Source organism: Anas platyrhynchos, chromosome 2 (genome assembly GCF_047663525.1).
Source record: "Anas platyrhynchos isolate ZD024472 breed Pekin duck chromosome 2, IASCAAS_PekinDuck_T2T, whole genome shotgun sequence".
Classification (NCBI taxonomy): domain Eukaryota; kingdom Metazoa; phylum Chordata; class Aves; order Anseriformes; family Anatidae; genus Anas; species Anas platyrhynchos.
The window spans coordinates 36,231,843-36,250,544 of NC_092588.1; the positions used below are offsets into that span (position 1 = coordinate 36,231,843).

Here is an 18,702-nt window from a genome sequence, read left to right on the forward strand (position 1 = left end):
ATGCATTGAGATTTAGTTCTTACACTGGCTGCTTCTAAGTGCACTACTATGGATCTCATAAATGATAACCACAACATCTACAACTGAGATCAGATTTGAATAGTGATTAATATACAGCTGAGTAATCCTCTTAGTTCACTGAAAATTTTTTAAATTAAAATCTGAGTATGACAGCAAATACCAACAATTTCTACAAAAATGAAACAGAGATATTTATACTCCTTTTCTTTTTGTACGTGTTTTTGGTGAAAAGCAATTGTTCTGTTACCACCTCTAGTCACAAAAACTATATCCATGACTGTCCATGACAACATACTTCTGGAGTCACAAAATTTTATTTGTCTGGAAAGAACTCTTCAACAGCAATTCTTTGATGACTTTTTTTGTTTTGTTTTTGTTTTTGCTTTCTGTTTAAGAAAGATCTTTTCAACCTGTAATACAGAGAAACTGTAACATTGCAGGACAGAAATTCTACACCAGTAAGTTTAGTGAACAGGCTGCTAACGGTTTCTAATCAGCTATTCTAAGTTTATAGTATGAAAACAAAAAAAGTTTTGAGGTAAAGACATAAAAATGTGACTTAGAACATCCATATCTAATCCTGGAAAGTTAATCACCCTGTCAATATGCAAACGGAAATGCTGTAAATCACAGAAGTATACATATATGTATGTTTTAGTGGTGGGACAATAAGAATATGTAGGAAAATAATAAAATTTATGCTTTCTCTTGGGGGAACTCAAAATCGTTCTTGGTTTTAATATTATTCACAAGACGCCTAGTTATTTGCCTGTGTTGATGCAAGTTTTCAAAGAATGAGTTTGTCTGAATTCTGAATGCTCCTAAAATAGAAAAATGCTTAAATTGTATTTCAGCAAACCCACTGCTCTACTTCTGCTTCTACTTATAGACTTTGTACCTGCAAAAACACAGCCATTTCTGGTTCTTCCATGAACTGGATTCCTGATTCCACTAGCTTTGACACGGCTTCCAAATGATCCGCATACTTCTTCATCAAGGAGCGGACATGTTCCAGTTTCTCCTCTTGGGTTCTAGTGATTATTTGTGTCATCTCATTTTTTCTTTCTTCCAGTACAGAATAGAGATAATCAAATTTTTCACACAGCTGTTCTTTCTGTCGTCTGCAGCATTCCTGTGAATCATTTGGTTTATGTTAAACATGTTATGTTCTTAAAAGAGTTTCTATTTTTACAGTTACTTGGAAGCATTTTCATCAAAGAAATTCCTCTTTCTGAGCAGTGCAAAGGATTCTGAATGACCCCAGAGACTTTTATAATTTTCAAAGTTCAAGCTATTGGAACAAAAGTTTTAAAACTGTTCTCAAACTCTGGATTTCAAACCACTGAAAGCCCCCAAACAGGTTATTGTATAACTTGTCAGCCTTCTAAAAAAACTGTAAAAGGTATTTATGATGTCTGTAGTGATACTTCAAAGCCTGCAGAAAAAGTAAAAAACATCACCATAGTAGCAGCTGGGTTCATTTGCACGAACAGAACGTTTTTGAAAGGAGAGATCATCTCAAAGCAGTTCTGGAGAATTTTCTTTTTCTACCTGGAACTTTCTTGCTTAGGCTTGATTTTTACATAAGCCCTTTTAGACTCTGTTTTGACAGCAGGTGTCCATTATATTCCATTTACTGTGCACTGAATGAGGTAGAGGTACCACGGAGAAAATGGTGTGCGACAAAAGCACAAAGACAAGGAGGAGGAGCCAGGTCCCAACCCTACCTTCAAGCATTGATTTTCACATCATTTTCCAAGTCACTTTTACTGTCCTTCTACCCAGACAACACAGCGTATTTCACCAAGTAAGGAAGGTGGGTTTGATGACTGCTTCATTGTACACTCTCTAAGAAGAACACACTGCACTTGCAAGGGAGGATTTACGGGGAGGAAAGTGGAGACAGGTTATCAGTAATGTCTGAGGCCTACCAAGAAGAAGCACTTGACTCATCTCAGTGCCCTGGGGCATGTAGATGGGCATATCCTTATTGTGGTTATATCTGGTTGTGGATGGGGGTGGTTGTTTTAATCTCTTTCTCGGGAACTGAGGCTGAATCAATTCCTCTTCTTCATCCCTCGAGGCATAAAGCTGAGGTCCTGGCAGCACAGGGTTATTAACAACCCCACAGTACTTTTGGAAGTGGTATTATTCACATATTTGACCACTTTTTTTTTTGAGTTTCAGCCAGAGCTCTTTCCTAAGAGCTGGAGACGGTCTGCTCTGTATTGTTCAAAGGAGAAGGCCTTTCAAAGATGGATATATGGCCAAATATCATAGCCTGGGTTGCACGATGAGGAGCACATACAGATCTTGTATTGGCTCAAGTATCTACCTCTGCTTCCCAATGAGGAAGAGTAGGCAAAACAGGAACTCCTAATTTAAAACTCATGGTGGGTTCAGTCATGACCTGTCCTCCTAGCGGTCCTTGGCATTTTCCAGAAATTCCTCTCATGAGTGAATTATAGGGTGGGGATAAGGAATTTTTGAACCACGTGAGACACAATTTCTGGGTGTCATTCTATTGTTCAGACCTCAGATAACCTTCCTCTCCTCTTTCACTCCTTTCCTCACTTTATCCCTCTGTATCCTGCACTTTCTCTTGCTGCACACTCCATTTTAGTCTACAATGACCTCCTCTGAAATGTCACTCAGATCACTTTTTAAACAGCCTTAATTTCAGGACAGGTGTGTGCTATTTGCAACATTTGATATAGGACAAGTATTAGGGGAAGAAGAGACACAGAGTGATATCAGGGTGCCCTGAGAAGTCCTTCCCAATCTCTAACCTCTAATACATAATATCTCCTGCCAGCAGATATTACAGAGTTGTGAACTTCAAGTGGGAGAGTACAAAGCTGGTTCCTAACTGCAAATGCTGAAATATTTCTGAGTACTATCATTTCTGTATAAAATGTACCCTTACTAAGCCTCTGTGTGATAGAATTATCCTAATCAGATTCTGAGTAATAAAAAAGGTTAATAAATACATGACTTTCCGTTCTAAAAAAAAATCTTAGCTTTTTTTTTTTTTTAAGCACAACTACAAGAGAAAGAAAGAACATGAGTTTCACTGCTTGTTCTGAAGTATCTGTGTTGCCTGTCTATGCTATTAGCATTTGAAAAAGACACTGTATTTTTTCCTTCATTATCTGACTCTTGTTTTTACAGAACTAAACTTTTTCAATATTTACTATTTTATGTTCTTCTGTTTTATCTTGTTTGTTTTCAGCATAATATGTGGACTTGGTAAAGCTTTCAAACAGCTAAAAAGCTATATTAGTATTAATCAGGTGTTTTTGTTTGTTTGTTTCTTCTCTTTTTTTAGTCTTGGATAGGAGCAATAGCTAAATATAGAACTGTAGGCTATTGCATACTCCAGCTAAAAGAAAAATGATCATGTATTTTCTGCTGGAGCAGACACTTATTGTTCTCCTCAAAGCATTAAGTAAAGAGAGAAGAGACAATCCTGGATTATGAGCATTACTTCCACGTGTGCACATTTCTCAGCTCCAGATGTAGCTTTTCATCTTCAAGGACAAACTGATGTCAATTCAGACAAAGCTGTTGTATGGTAGGAAATGTGATTTGCTTGAAACGTAACATGGAAGTGCCAAGGTAAGCTCTAAGATCTATTTTCTGCAATCTCTGACTTTAAAGGTGAAAAGCCTGTTAAAACATCTGAAGGTAAAATGGCTGTACTTTCTCTGGGCTTCGAGTTTAAAGGTTAGGCTTTAAACTGAGTGGATGACTCTGAGGAAGCTAGTTTCAGAAGCTGTTGTATTTTGTAAGTATTTTTAGCACAGTGTTTTCTCCATACTTCAGATGATGTTTGAAGTTTTGTTTCTATATCAGCTAGTTCAACTTAAATGAGCATAAGCTCTTACTTTTGTATCATTTAAATTTCTGCAGTTAACCTACTTGAAAGGCTTGTTTCTGTCTGCAAAGTCCTGATAGCAGCCAATTTCATCCTTGCAATATGAAGGCTTCCTGACTACAAAGTTCTGACTCTGCTGCTAACACTCTCTCATTTATTTGGGCTAATGGTTTTATGTTCTTTGAACCAAACTCGGACATTTTCTGCTCTTTCTTGCTCTGAGGAAATAGGAACCTTCATTAATTGTGTACGTAGATAGTGGAATCAATTTTTGCTCCCATTTAGAATCTATACATCTTGGATTATCTTCTTTTTCACTGCAGTTTCCCTTTTCTGCTACAGCTCTGAAGGGTCAATAGAATTCTAATTGGGCTGAGAGGGATGCGACTTCTTCACTAGATGCTTCATCAAACTCTGATCATAAAATCAATTCATATGAGCTGCTTTCAGCCTATTACTCTGTGATGCTCAAATTGGTCAGAGCTGAAATTTATATTTGCTTTGTTGGTGCAAACCTCTTGGAGGAAATGAAAGCCACTTCTGCTATTGAATGACACAAAACCAATTCCAGCTTTGTCAGAGAAAGACCTTTACCTGAAAATCCAAACTCACAGTAAGAACCCAAACTTGACCCACACATGAGCAACACAACAGGATTCCTTAAAGGACAGCATGAGTATATTAAAAAAATACTGGACAGGAGGCAAAGTAAACAATTAAAGAGTTAATTGACATACTTGGGAGCTAAGCTGAGGCTACCCTGTGTCTGAGACTGAGGTTCTCCTCAGAATCAGTCAAGACTAATACTGGTCTTCTACAGCTCTAGCACTTGAGCTGAGATGTTAAATGAACTAAGAGCTGATGGCATTTCTGCTTTTATCTTCAGTTACAACCTATGCAACTAAGAACGCTGAACAAGACATGTTGACATGGATTATTTTACTCTTTGTCATCAGTCAAAGTGGTCAGTACTCAGTGGTCAGTGCCAGAGGCAGGGTGCTGAGAAGGATATATCCTTTGGATGAGGTACTACAGCTAGTCCTACAAAAACACACAGATTTGGCAGAACGATGTGGGAATCCATTTGGGTAAGGTGAGATGTAGTGTAGAATGATCATTACCACCAAAAGTTTAAAAGATGCAACTCCACTCTGACATAACTGCACATGAAAGCATGCTACTTACCTCAACCGTCTTGCAGGTCTCCTCCAGCTGTGTGACTATCCCTTGCACTCTGTCATTGCTCCCCACTAGGACTGCGATGCCGTCACTCAGCTCGGACTGGTCAGGAAAGGGAGAGGACGTGAAAGGGTGTTAGACACTTGGGGGGCACTGGCAGCCAGCCACCCACCGTCCCACCTCAGAGTGGCCCATCTAACAGTGGGGAACAGGGGGATGAATAAGCCATACCAGGGTATTAGCTGCTCTTTTCACCAGAACCATGGAAGATTGAAGCATTACCTGCTCACAAGTTGCCTGCTAGTATTTTGACATTTGTTTCCTCTCCCAAAACACTAAAAAGGGGGAGAAAAGGGTGGAGACAGAGTCATTGGCACACGGGAAACAGGTGAACACTCTCTCAGGGACCAGACCAGTGGGAACATGGAGGGCCCTTCTGTGTGATAGAAGGGAAAAAACATACAAGGAGGAAGGAGCTGGAGATGTTGAGGCAGGGACCTCTACATGGAGGAAAAATGAAACACCCTGACATGAATGGGAGATGTCCTTAGAAGAGGAAAGTCAGAGAAGATACTCCACAGGGAACTTGGTGAGGGTGCAGAGGAGGGCAAGGAGCCCTTAGCATACTGATGGAGTCATCTGTCCACAGAGACATCCATGTCTGTGGCCTCTACAGCTTTGTAGAGGATCCTTTGAAGCATGCATCCCACAGGCTATGGGTTAGACATCCATTCTTGGGCATGAAAGCCCCTTTCCACAGGCACGCTGGGGAGGAAACCACTGCTTGCAAGTCTACATGAAAAGGGAGTGATTGAGGGCATGGATTTAGTCCAAGAAACTTCTCCCTATTCTCTCTCCTTTTTTGATCAAAAAGGATGCTTGTAACTACTTTTATAAACTGACTTCTCATTTGTAGTTTTCACACACAAGCATCTGTGTGACAAAGTTGGAGGCTGGGATTGCAAACTTGTCCTGTCTGATTGCTAGGCCCACCGGGGCCCTCCAGAAAAATGAGCTGTTTATCTCATGAGGATAACCCAGTGAGTCAGGTTTTAAATTAATACTGTATTAAAAATAAACAAGTCTTTTACTGGTGACAGCAAGGGCAGAGGATGTTAGGTACATCCTGTGCTGCCAACTATTGAATATTCCTGCATTTACTTGCAGGAGGTTTTTCACTTAAAATTTCTTAAAAATGGGATGCTTAAAGGCAAAAGTGCCTGATAGATAACTTTTTGATTTGTAACGGCCTGTTCTCTTTTTATCATGTTCTGTTCTGTAAATCCTGCTTATTTTTGTGATCTAAAAGCACTGAAAAAATAGATTAGGAACCTCAAAAGGGAGATCCTCACCTTCACATCAAATCTTGGTCTAAAGTGTTTACTTATTATCCTAACAAAAACTGAGACACTGTATCACAGAATCACAGAATCACAGAATCTCTAGGTTGGAAGAGACCTCAAGATCATCGAGTCCAACCTCTGACCTAACACTAACAGTCCTCACTAAACCATATCCCTAAGTTCTACATCTAAACGTCTTTTGAAGACTTCCAGGGATGGTGACTCAACCACCTCCCTGGGCAGCCTGTTCCAATGTCTAACAACCCTTTCAGTAAAGAAATTCTTCCTAACATCTAACCTAAAACTCCCCTGGCGCAACTTTAGCCCATTCCCCCTCGTCCTGTCACCAGGCACATGGGAGAACAGGCCAACCCCCATCTCGCTAGAGCCTCCTTTAATATACTTATACAGAGTGATAAGGTCACCCCTGAGCCTCCTTTTCTCTAGGCTGAACAAGCCCAGCTCCTTCAGCCGCTCCTCATAGGACTTGCTCTCCAGGCCCCTCACCAGCTTCGTCGCCCTTCTCTGGACCCGCTCAAGCACCTCGATGTCCTTCTTGTAGCGAGGGGCCCAGAACTGAACACAGTACTCGAGGTGCGGCCTCACCAGAGCCGAGTACAGGGGGACGATCACCTCCCTAGCCCTGCTGGTCACAGTGTTTCTGATACAAGCCAGGATGCCGTTGGCCTTCTTGGCCACCTGAGCACACTGCTGGCTCATATTCAGCCGACTGTCCACCATCACTCCCAGGTCCTTCTCTGCCTGGCAGCTCTCCAGCCATTCCTCTCCCAGCCTGTAGCTCTTCTTGGGGTTATTGCGCCCCAGGTGCAGGACCCGGCACTTGGCCTTGTTAAACTTCATACAGTTGACCTCAGCCCATCGGTGCAGCCTATCCAGATCCTCCTGCAGAGCCTTCCTACCCTCAAGCAGATCGACACACGCACCTAGCTTGGTGTCATCTGCAAACTTACTGAGGGTGCACTCAATGCCCTCATCCAGATCATTGATGAAGATGTTAAAGAGGACCGGCCCCAGCACCGAGCCCTGGGGGACGCCACTAGTGACTGGCCTCCAACTGGACTTGGCTCCATTTACCACAACTCTCTGGGCCCGGCTATCCAGCCAGTTTCTAACCCAACGAAGCGTGCGCCAGTCCAAGCCAAGAGCAGCCAGTTTCTTGAGGAGAATGCTGTGGGAAACGGTGTCAAAAGCCTTGCTGAAGTCAAGGTAGACCACATCCACAGCCTTTCCCTCGTCCACCCAGCGCGTCACTTTGTCGTAGAAGGAGATCAGGTTCGTCAAGCAGGATCTGCCTTCCATAAACCCATGCTGACTGGGCCTGATCGCCTGCTTGCCCTTCAAGTGCCGCATGATGACTCCCAAGAGGATCTGCTCCATGAGCTTCCCTGGTACTGAGGTCAAACTGACCGGCCTGTAGTTCCCCGGGTCTGCCCTCCGGCCCTTCTTGTAGATGGGCGTCACGTTTGCTAGCCGCCAGTCAGCTGGAACCTCCCCCGATAGCCAGGACTGCTGATAAATGATGGATAGGGGCTTGGCCAGCTCCTCTGCCAGTTCTCTCAGTACTCTTGGGTGGATCCCATCCGGCCCCATCGACTTGTGCACATCCAAGTGCCGTAGCAGGTCACCAACCAGTTCTTCGTGGATGGTGAGGGCCACATCCTGCTCCCCATCCCCTTCCACCAGTTCTGGGTACTGGGTATCCAGAGAGCAACCGGTTTTACCACTAAAGACTGAGGCAAAGAAGGCATTGAGCACCTCCGCCTTTTCCTCATCTCTTGTAACTAAGTTTCCCCCCGCATCCAGTAAAGGATGGAGATTCTCCTTAGTCGTCCTTTTTGTGTTGATGTATTTATAAAAGCGTTTTTTGTTATCTTTAACGGCAGTAGCCAGCTTGAGCTCCAGATGAGCTTTGGCCTTCCTAATTTTGTCCCTGCACAGCCTCGCTACATCCTTATAGTCCTCCCTAGTGGCCTGCCCAATTTTCCAAAGATTATAAACCCTCTTTTTCCTCCTAAGCTCAAGCCACAATTCTCTGTTGAGCCAGGCTGGTCGCCTTCCCCGGTGGCTCATCTTTGGGCACATGGGGATAGACCGCTCCTGTGCCATTAGGATTTGCCTCTTGAATAGCACCCAGCCTTCCTGAACCCCTCTGCCCTTCAGAACCGCCTCCCATGGGACTCCACCAACCAGTGTCCTGAGCAGCCTAAAGTCAGCCCTCCGAAAGTCCAATACAGTGGTTTTACTGGTTCCCTTCCTGGCCCCGCCAAGAATAGAGAACTCCACCATTTCGTGGTCACTCTGTAATATCTTTCTGTGTGATTTCTCATAAATTTATATCTCTGTGTTCCAAAACAGTTTCAACAGATTTGTGTGAGCCCTTCATTCCCATACAGAAATGGAGAATGTACTCCAAGACCCCTTTGGAAACTCACAGGAAGCTCATGGGAATACTTTCCTGTTAATGGTCCTTCCAGTTGCTGGGAGGACTATGAGATACAAAAAAATATTTACCTTCTGTCTCTGGTAAACGTTTGTGAGAGGAGCAACCTGACAGTCTTTGTGGGCACCAAAGACTTTGCACAAGGAGCAGGTGGGCATTTCACAGTTCAAACAGTAGATATTAATTCTCTCATCTTCATGCTCTTCACACATTGGCTGGTCACATTTCCTTTCAGGCCTGCAAAAGAAAATAAGTTTAAAATAATCTTGGTCTCATAAATTTCTGATGGCCGTACTCAGAGTATCAACATGAAACGGTACAATCATATGGCAGTGTCCGAGGTTGAGCTGAATACTCACTGTAGATTTAAACCTGTCACACAGGCTGACTAAATAGACAGAAGTACCATTTAATATTCTGACACGAAAGGATGTGATGAGAATATAGAAACATGATTTCATTCTGTGATTCCAACTGGGAGTGTGACTGAACCCTCACTCATGTTTAAAAATGTAAATAACCTCACCAAGATTGGTCTGAGACTACCTGTGTACTGTAATTAGCATGTTGTCCATCATCGGCCTGAAATAGGAGACATATGCAATTCCTTTAGGGTTCATCATGCAAAATGTTGGGTGATTGGCCTTGATGCAGCAAAGCTTCTATGTAAATTTGAAGTAAGAGTTGTAGGTATCAATGGGCCTTCATGCCTCTAACTCTGTGATCTCTGCTGATGTGCCAAGGTCCAGGTCAGGGCTGTTGATATCAAACTGGACCAAGTCCTTGTGGCCTTTACACCATGCCAGCAAACAAAATAAGGTCTCACACAAACTAATTTTAGCTGGGTGGCACATGTCTAACTGGTTGGACTTGGTGACCCTGAAGGTCTTTTCCAACCCAGATGATTCTGTGACTCTATAGCTTGTACAGTGTCAAGCTTTTAAAGAGCAGCTCATTTGATTTTACCAGCTGCCAAGGCTATGGCTACACAAGAAGTGTGTAACCTCACCTGTGCTAAGCCAGGATCTATCATTAGCCTCACTAGCCCAGTCCTGATCTCTTTTCACCAAAATGATTCACACATTAGTCAACCCCTGCCATTTGAGGAACCAATTTAGTTGTAAATTCCTTTAATGAGCCATCTAACTGACATGCCCAGTGTAGGTGAAAGCTCTGGTCCTGTCTGTATGGGCAGAATGATCATTTTCTGAGCCTGTGCTCCACGCTTAGCACCCTAAGAGCATCTGTGACAAGCACATGTGACATGTGACACGTGAGCGTGTGACATGGCACTAGAGCATAGGGTTAGTGGAGTGTGCCTGGGGGTTTCAGCCTCCAAAGGCTGCCACTCCTACTGTGGTGTGTGCAATCTTTCCAGTATAATTCATTATACCCTTATGCTACCTTCTGGAGGGAGAACTATGACTTACCTGTAGCAAGTGAAACAACAACAACATAGAAATATGTTGTCGTCATTGGATATAAAATATTTCCCCAAACTATAGAATTTAATGGCATTAAATGGAAACTTTTTTTTTTTTAAACCATTCTATAGAGCTCCATAGCAAGGAGGCAATGAGTCATTCATTCTATCACAATTGTAAAACATTCTGTAAAGATCATTATTCTATATTGTACTACAGTAGAACTTTCCATACAGTTTGGCAGAGTGGAAATTTTTTAATGACAAAGTACGGGTTTTCTCTTCTGATCTTAAAAAAGAGGAATGGAATGTGATCAATTAAATGCATGTAAAAAAGATTGAGCAACAAAGAAAATGTTTCATGCCTTTGTTTTTTATTTTTAAAGGCACTAGAATTAAAAGTGTTTATAAGGAAAACCTGTGATCTTCAATATAGCATGCTTTACAAAAATAAAACCAGAAGAACATTTCTGGAGGAAGCCTGTATTATTTGGGTCAGATCTCCAGCATACATTTACACAAGGCCCTCGATGTGTCAAACTGAGCACCATTTCAAGGCCAGCCAAAAGAGGTGTGTTCCCACTGTGAAGGATGCTTTATGTTGTTTGCAGCTGACTGCTAACAGCCCCTGCTATGTTATGGTGCGCCAGTGGGTGGGCCCACCTGCCGGGGTAATAACAGACAATGAATATCAAAGTGATTAATTAAGCCTGAAATAGCTGCTCTTCCTGAAAATATTTACAAGACCAGAAACTACGAGAATGTTATTTGACACTGGAGCTGTGCCACTAACATGAAAGACACACAGCACAGGGCAAAAAGGCGATGGTGTCGAGCAAGTTCAGCCAGAAGTAGCCAACCTTCAAAGGTGCCGCAAGGAGCTGGAGGAAACCTGGCAGAACTCCCTGAACTAGCAGGGCCCTGAAGACAGTGACAGAAGACCAGAAGTAAACAGATTTATGGTCTCCTTCCTAGGCTTTGCTAAAGGAGAGAGATATTTTGCAGAACATTCCCTGACTTCAGAGGAGATCCTCTAGGTTTACACTGGTGTAGCAAAGGCTGAAACACAGCTCCTACATGTAAAACAGTTGCTGCTCCTAAGTGGAAGATTAGAGAGTAGCCAGCAGGACAACAACAACATGGCTTTACTAGGAGAAAAGATTCATCAGAGATGTGGTTGTGACCAAAGGATGAACAGGCAGCTGAAATACCCTAATAGTGATTCTGTGATTCTTTGTCTCTGCTCCTTGAGATACTCAGCTTATTATTTTCCATTAAAATTGGATATGGACCTTAATGGGCAGAGTGTTGTGCATGCTTTATGGAGAGGAGGCCTCCTGGCACTGGTGAGGCCACATCTGGAGTGCTGTGCCAAGCACTGGGATCCCTGGTACAAGAGAGTCCAACAAAGGGTCATGAAGACAACCAAGGGACTGCAGCATCTCTCCTGTGAAGAAAGGCTGAGAGAGAGAACAAGGCATAGAGAATGGAGCCAGGCTCTGCTGAGTGGTGACCAGGGACAGGACAAGAGGCAGTGGGCACAAACCAGAACAGAGGAAATTCCACAGAAAACCCTTTTTTACTGTGGGGGTAATCAAATACAGGGAAAGGTTTCTTAGAGAGGTTGTGGTGTCTCTGTCCTTGGAGACCTTCAAAAGTCGTCTGCTTGGGGTGGCCCTGCTTGAGCAGGGCTTTGGACCAGATGGCCTCCAGAGGTCCCTTCCAGCCTCAATCATTCCACGATTCTGTAATTCAGTGAAGAATTTCAAAGCTGCTGGGTTCATGAAGGAACACATTTTATTTAAGGAAATAGGAGGACCTTAGCAAAATTGATATTAATATATTGATATGTAGAAGTGGATTTATGTAGTTTTATATCAAATGAAGTTTAGGACCTCATATTCCCATTGTTCTCTCACAAAAGAGTAAACTCGTCTAAGCTTGACATGGAACTGCCTACCTTGTATACACCACACTATTATGTGTATTAACATATTGTGCCAGGTCTGACCTAAATGGCACAGATTTTTAAAAATTCCACTCCTGTTGCTTACATCCTCTAATATCCTTGGTTACATGGGTGAAAGAGTTGCAGGAATGAGTTCTATGACACAAAACAGAGGGGTGAATTGTTTAATTAGAAGTCATGTTGTACATAATATTTATACAAATACAAAAAGATCTCCATTGAAATCCTGAATCCAACTTTGATAGTGGTTTTACTGAGGAAACCTTTACCTATTATTTGACCACCCTCGCAGTAAAAAAGGGTTTTCAGTGTTTTCTGTGGAATTTCCTGTGTTCCAGTTTGTGCCCATTGCCTCTTGTCCTGTCCCTGGGCACCACATAGCAGAGCCTGGCTCCGTTCTCTTTGCACCCTCCCTTCAGGTACCCGTAGACATTGATGAGATCCTCCCTGAGCCGTCTGTTCTCCAGGCTGAACAGTCCCAGCTCTCTCAGCCTTTTCTCACAGGAGAGATGCTACAGTCCCTTAGTCATCTTCATGGCCCTTTGCTGGACTTATTCCAGTATCTCTCTTGAACTGGAAAACACTTGTCCCATCATCTGAGTCATTAATGAAGATAGTAAACTGCATTGTGCCCCAGTATCAACCTCTACCTACACCACTAATGACTGGCCACCACCTGACTTTGTGCTGCTCATCACAACCAGTTGAGTCTGGCAGTTCAGCCAGTTTTCAGTCCACCTCTCTGTCTGCCATCCCCTCTCAACATTACTTCATCAGTTTGTCAATGAGGATATTATGAGAGGCAGAGCTGACAGTCTAGTTAAACAACATGCACTGTTCTCCTTTTGTTCACCAAGTTAGTCATCTCGTTGTAAAAGGCCATCAGGTAGGTCAAGCACCATTTCCCCTTCATGCTGACTACTTCCAATCACCACCTTGTTTTTTATGTTTGGGTATGAGTTCTAGGAGAGCTTGCTCCAATACTTTTCCAGGGATTGATATAAGGCTGACCAGCCTGTAGTTGTCACAGTGTGACATCTGCTTTCCTACAGTCCTTGGGAACCTATAACTATTACCATGACTTTTCAAAGATTACCGAGAGTGGTTTTGCAATTGTATTGGCCAGCTTGCACACCACTCATGTGTGCATCCCATCGGGATGTCAAATGTAAAAAAATGTTTCCCAACCTCATCCTCCCCCACTGAAGGTAAGTCTTTGTTGTAGACTCTCCCACTGGTCTCAGGGACCTGGGATTCCTGAAGGCCAATCTTACCATTAAGGACAGAGATGGAGAAGGCACTGAGTACCTTGGCCTCTCCTGTGTTCTATTTAGCAGTGGACCCACATTTTCCCCAGGCTTCCTCTTGCTGCTGATGTACTTGTAGAAGCTCTTCTTACCCTTCACATCTCTCACTACATTAAGCACCAGGTGGGTTTTGGCTTTCCTAACTCCATCTCTACAAGCTTGGAAAATATCTCAAAATATTCCTGGGTCATCCACCTGTCTTTATTTTTTTTATTATTTTTTATTTTTTCAGTTTTATCAGGAGCTCTTTGTTAATCCATGCAGGTCTCCTGCCACCATTGTTTTGTGACACAGACCCCTACCAGGGCCCACCACTCTGGTCTCCCTGGTCCAGCCACCTGAGAGCCCAGGCATCCCCGCAGCCCATCCTGGAGAGCCACAACCTCCCTTGGGAGCTCGGGATGCGACCACTGAGGTGTCAGGTCGTGGCGGTGCTGGGTACCCTGCCACCACGGTCGCAGAGCCCGCGCACACTGCTCTTAGCATGGAGCCTGGTCCCTGCTGCACGTGCTGCTCCATCCACGAACAGGGCTGCAGGGCCAGCCCTCACCTAGTAGGTGTAAGGGAGAAGGGGCACTCGACCCTCGCTGAGCAGGATTCAGCTGGAACAAAGCCCAGAAGCACCCTTTGATCAGGAATAGCTGGCTGAGCTCGTTAGAGGCTGCCAGAGCGTGTGAGAAGTCCCAGCTTCCTGCAGCTACCCTTTCCTGGCAGCAGCAGGCCCCCTGATGCTCCTCAGAAAGTTTGGGTAATCAGTGGCCCACAGACTTTCAAACATCGGTGTAATATTTTAGTCAACTCTATTTCTACCCGGTTCGGCACTTTGCCCTCCTTTAAAGCTTTGCAGGAGCCACATCCTGCTTGAATATTTTTTTTCCTTGTGTTGCTAATAGGTTCTAAATTGGGCAACAGGCTCCACTGTCATCGGCTGGAGTTTGATGAGCAATGTGATAGAAGATAAAAAAAATGATGTGATTGTTATTAATAAGAAGGGCTGCATGTGAGGGCTTGGGCAGAGCTTCCCAACCCCATGGCAGCTTCTGCCCCAGCTTTTATTTTTGAAAGAACAATGCCTTAATTCAAATAGAAACTCAAATTAGAAAAGCATATTTCTGAAATAAATTATTTTTGTCTAAGCAGGAAACAAAGCTTGCTCCTTATCTGGATTTCCCTCACTCTCCTCAGCTCATGAAAAAAGCATCTGGGGGCTGGCATCGGCCTGGCATTCATTTACGGTGAATTAAATCCACAGGAAGACCTGGGGGGAAGAGGTTCCCCTCAGGAAGTCACAGGAGCTACTGTCTTGAAGGACTGTTTTGGGAACACTCAAGGATGCAAAGATGACATCTCACCCTTCCTATGTACCTCTGACAAACCCAGCCCTCCGTCTGAAGGAGACTGGTACAAAAGGAAGGAGGGGAGACTTGATTTTCTTTGACTTTCTTGTTTCAGCAGGACAGCACAGGGTAAGGCAGTGGCAAATCTTGCTCACAAACCATAGGAGCCCGAGGAACGTTAGGCAGAGGGAGATAAGCAGCTGAAGCCTACAAAGTGCCAAATAGTTTAGATAATGCTGTTATGCACTGCCGCTGCTACGTAACCCTGATAATTATTTTAAATCTAAGGACATGCATGAAGGTTAAATAAACACCTGAACAGATTAAACAAATGAACATTTTGGATAGATAGCTAAGCAAATATATGTTCATATTTATATTATTTCTATTCTCCCTTTTATTCTCCATGTCGCATTGTACTTTACTAGAATTAAAAAAAATATATATACTAAATCTCTTATGTTTCTGTTTAACTGAATTTTGTTCAATTTGCCCATGAACTATATGACAAAAAGCAGCTGCATTTCTATATTTTTAAAGTTAAATACAACTATGAGTAGAAAAAAATAAAGAAAAAATAAAAAAGACATGAGGCCACACATGTCCAGCTAATTTGGTTGAGAGCAAAGTCCACCACCATAGCTCTGCTGATTCATTTCCTCCGAGACTTTCCTAACTCAAATAATATTTAGATATCAATGACACACACGAGGGTAGCTGACCTTCCCTGGACTCGGAGTGCTAAGGGCAGCAGAAAGGACAATTTTAAGCCAACTTCGTGCTCTCCAGTGTTTTGGAGCTCGAAGCTATGCCCAGATACGACAGTCCCTGAAGGAATTCAAACAGCCAAGAATAGCCAAAGCCACTGCTGGGCTCCAAAATGTCCTGTCTGCTGGTAACTGACCTCCTCTGCTGGAGGAGGGTAGAAGTGTCCTGAGCTGGGGTCCAGTGGTTGTGTCCACCTGCTCCCCCAGTATCGCCTCTGTTACCCGTGCAAAGCTCAGCCTCTTGTGGGAGCAGGATGGGATGACTATCAGGGAGCATGGCTAGGATTACACCTTCCTTCAGGTGTACAAAACACCTTGCCATACAAAACTGGCCCTATGGATGCACGCTGGTGACAACAGGCTGCGTCTCTGGGTCACAGCTGCTTGGTTGATGGCCTGGGACCAAGCTTAGCTTCCCTCTTACTACGTTCCCTAGGGTGGTAGCATATGTCCGACCCATCCCAGAGCAAGAGAGAGAGAAGAATGCAATATTGTTCTACTGCTGGATCTGTTACACACTCATTACAGGCAATTAACATTAGGAGCAATCTTACTTTTTAGGATTAACCCGTTCCTCTGCACTGGGATCCTGATTCTTGGACACAACCACATAGCACTCATATATACTGTTTGTTTTTTCCTTCACTTTTACAGAATCCTGAATAAGGCTTGATTTCATCCCAAGTGTTCACATTCCAAGCTGACAGGAGTGGAGATTTTTTACTGAGTTTTGATTTGATCTTATGATGCAGGGCATCCTCTCTGTGCAATTGACCTATCTCCTTGTTTGTTCTGTCTGTCCCTCAGGATTTTCTAACAAGATTTGAAATTCCTTTCCTTTCTTTAGCATGAGAACATACAGGATAAAGAGAAAGATGTTCTTTTGAACAGTTTATAAAATGATCAACATGAACCTAGCTACTTTTCCCTTATCCATATGAATACCCACTTTGACTTCAAGGTCTTTGCTTGCGCAGGCAAGTGTTGCTCATGTGAATAAGTATGGCACATTCATCTTCTCTAAGTGGTAGTGAGGAAACTCAGCATTTATTTGGATACTGTTTTCTGAGCTCAATAAGTGAGAGCTGACATCACTGTATAGCAAGCAGGCAGGCATGCACAGCAGCACAATCCCTTCTGTATTTCCAAGAGAGAAAATAACTAAATAAGCCTCACTTCTGACAAATAGAAAGGCCAGAAGGACACCAGAATCACCTAAGCACTGTCTGCTTTTGTGACAGATCTTCTATGAAGGGTACAAATTCACTGCTTACCTTGTGGACTCCTGCTTGTATATGTCGATGATGTTCTCCACCAGCAGGTTTCTCTGCAGCCCGTACACCCCGTGCCGGTCGAGGACCACTTCATGCCTGCATGAGGGGCAGCGAAACCGGCCTCCCGAAGCCACAGTCGTGCCTCCCCTGGTGGGCAGGTAGGGGTTTGAGGCCTGTTCTTGCCAAGTAGCACAAGAAAAGGTGAGTAAGGCCATGCACACCTTCACCAAAATGTGTTTGGACAACGAGACATTGTTCTTGGAGCACACGGAGACTGTTTCATGATGGACCAGAGCCCACTGAAATCAAGGCCCTGTCCCTCTCTCCCCTCTTCTTCCCTACTAGCCCAAGGAGCTCTGGGTCAAGCCATTCAATACTTAAAAAATTACTGGGAGAAGCAGCTGAAGTTGTTCAGATCAGGACCATGGTGCTGCAGTGACCTGTGCTAGAGATAGCACAGCTCTTCCAAAAGTGCCAGGCGAAAACCCCGTGTGTAACAAACTATTTGTAAGTATGCCCGAGGTGAGGGCAGCTGCACAGAGGAGCCCGGGACAACACATAAAGACTGCAATGTGTGGGGCTGGCCCCTTGGCTCTTGAGTGCTGCCACCTCCCTGCAGCTCACAGGGAGCAATTCAGGCTGGTGCAAGCTCAGCCCTAGCCCTGAGGAAACTGAGTCCTGGGGACATTTCCCCAGCTCACCTTCTGCTTTAAAACATTCCCCCCCAGTCTTACCAACTACTAAAATCAACCAACTCGACCGTGTGATATTCGGCTTTCCCATTCATTCAGTGAGTGCTGCTTGTTCCTGCAGAAGCCAGAAAGCAGAAGCTTTCCACGGCCGTGAACCTACCTGGAAAATGTCGCTGGCACACTTCCTACACAGGTTGTGCTGGCAGGGCAAGATGACCACCGGCTTGGTGAACATCTCCAAACAGATGGGGCAAATCAGCTGCTTCTCCAGGTTATCCATGGTCTGCTGCTCTTTGGAGAAGGACTTGTAGTTCAGGGAGGTGCTCATCCCTAGCTTTTCCAGGGGCATACGCTCAGGATCAGGGCGTCGCAGCTCGGTTTCCGGGTTAATTTCCCTTGAAATAAATCCAAGGCTCTGCCGCGATCAGAGGCTCGCTGGGCTGTGCTCTCTGGAGGACATTGTTTAAACGGGGGGCCGAGGGGAGCCGGGGCTGTTTTTAGCAGCGCGGCGTCACGAGATGCCATTCAGCCGTGCCCATATAAGCGCGTGAGAGGAGGACAGGCTGGGACAGGTGACGGCTCCCGGGGGGCCGGGGGGGGGCAGCCACAAGGCCCTGGCTCTCCTCACTCACACATGGCAGCCTTCACCCCCCCCGGGAGGAGGCCGAGCGATAAGCAAGCGCCATCTGCTCCCCGCTTATCGCAGGCACTCAGTCCAGCGATAGGATGAACACCGAGGAGGCCATGTGGAAGCTGCAGTTTGGGCCTCAGGTTTCGGCAGGCTCCAGGAGCTGGCCTGCCCAAGGTGTGGAGCACATGAAGTCCCCTGAGAAGGCAAGAAAAGCAATGTCTGCTCTCGGACTCGGTTAATTCGGGGTGTAAACCTGTCACCACCTTGAAAACCAGCTTAAAAAAATTGCCTGCCTATATCTGCACTTAACGTCCAGCACGATTTTTTTTAGGAGCTCTAACATAAGAATCTAACAGGACTGTTCAACACATTAATTCCACAGCAGCTTTAACATGCCCCAAAAAACATTATTTGAACTTCC

The 18,702-nt window shown here is 44.3% G+C and overlaps 1 protein-coding gene across 4 annotated transcripts in view; it reads right to left on the reverse strand.

The window, feature by feature from the left end:
• The window catches only part of TRIM55 (tripartite motif containing 55), a 42,326-nt gene extending 24,167 nt beyond the window's left edge, over nt 1-18,159 (reverse strand). For 3 of the 4 annotated variants that reach the window (XM_021272323.4, XM_027452297.3, XM_005019331.6), the window contains exons 1-5: nt 17,811-18,158; nt 16,959-17,131; nt 8,953-9,118; nt 5,084-5,179; nt 920-1,153 (exon numbers count right to left, since the gene is read on the reverse strand). In XM_021272323.4, the coding sequence (XP_021127998.2) occupies nt 920-1,153; nt 5,084-5,179; nt 8,953-9,118; nt 16,959-17,131; nt 17,811-17,999 (858 nt within the window). In that variant the 5' untranslated portion in view covers nt 18,000-18,158. Of the gene's footprint in view, nt 1-919; nt 1,154-5,083; nt 5,180-8,952; nt 9,119-16,958; nt 17,132-17,810 lie in introns of all 4 variants that reach the window. The other variant, XM_038174280.2, reaches the window with a different exon arrangement.
• Nucleotides 18,160-18,702: the final 543 nt, after the last annotated feature.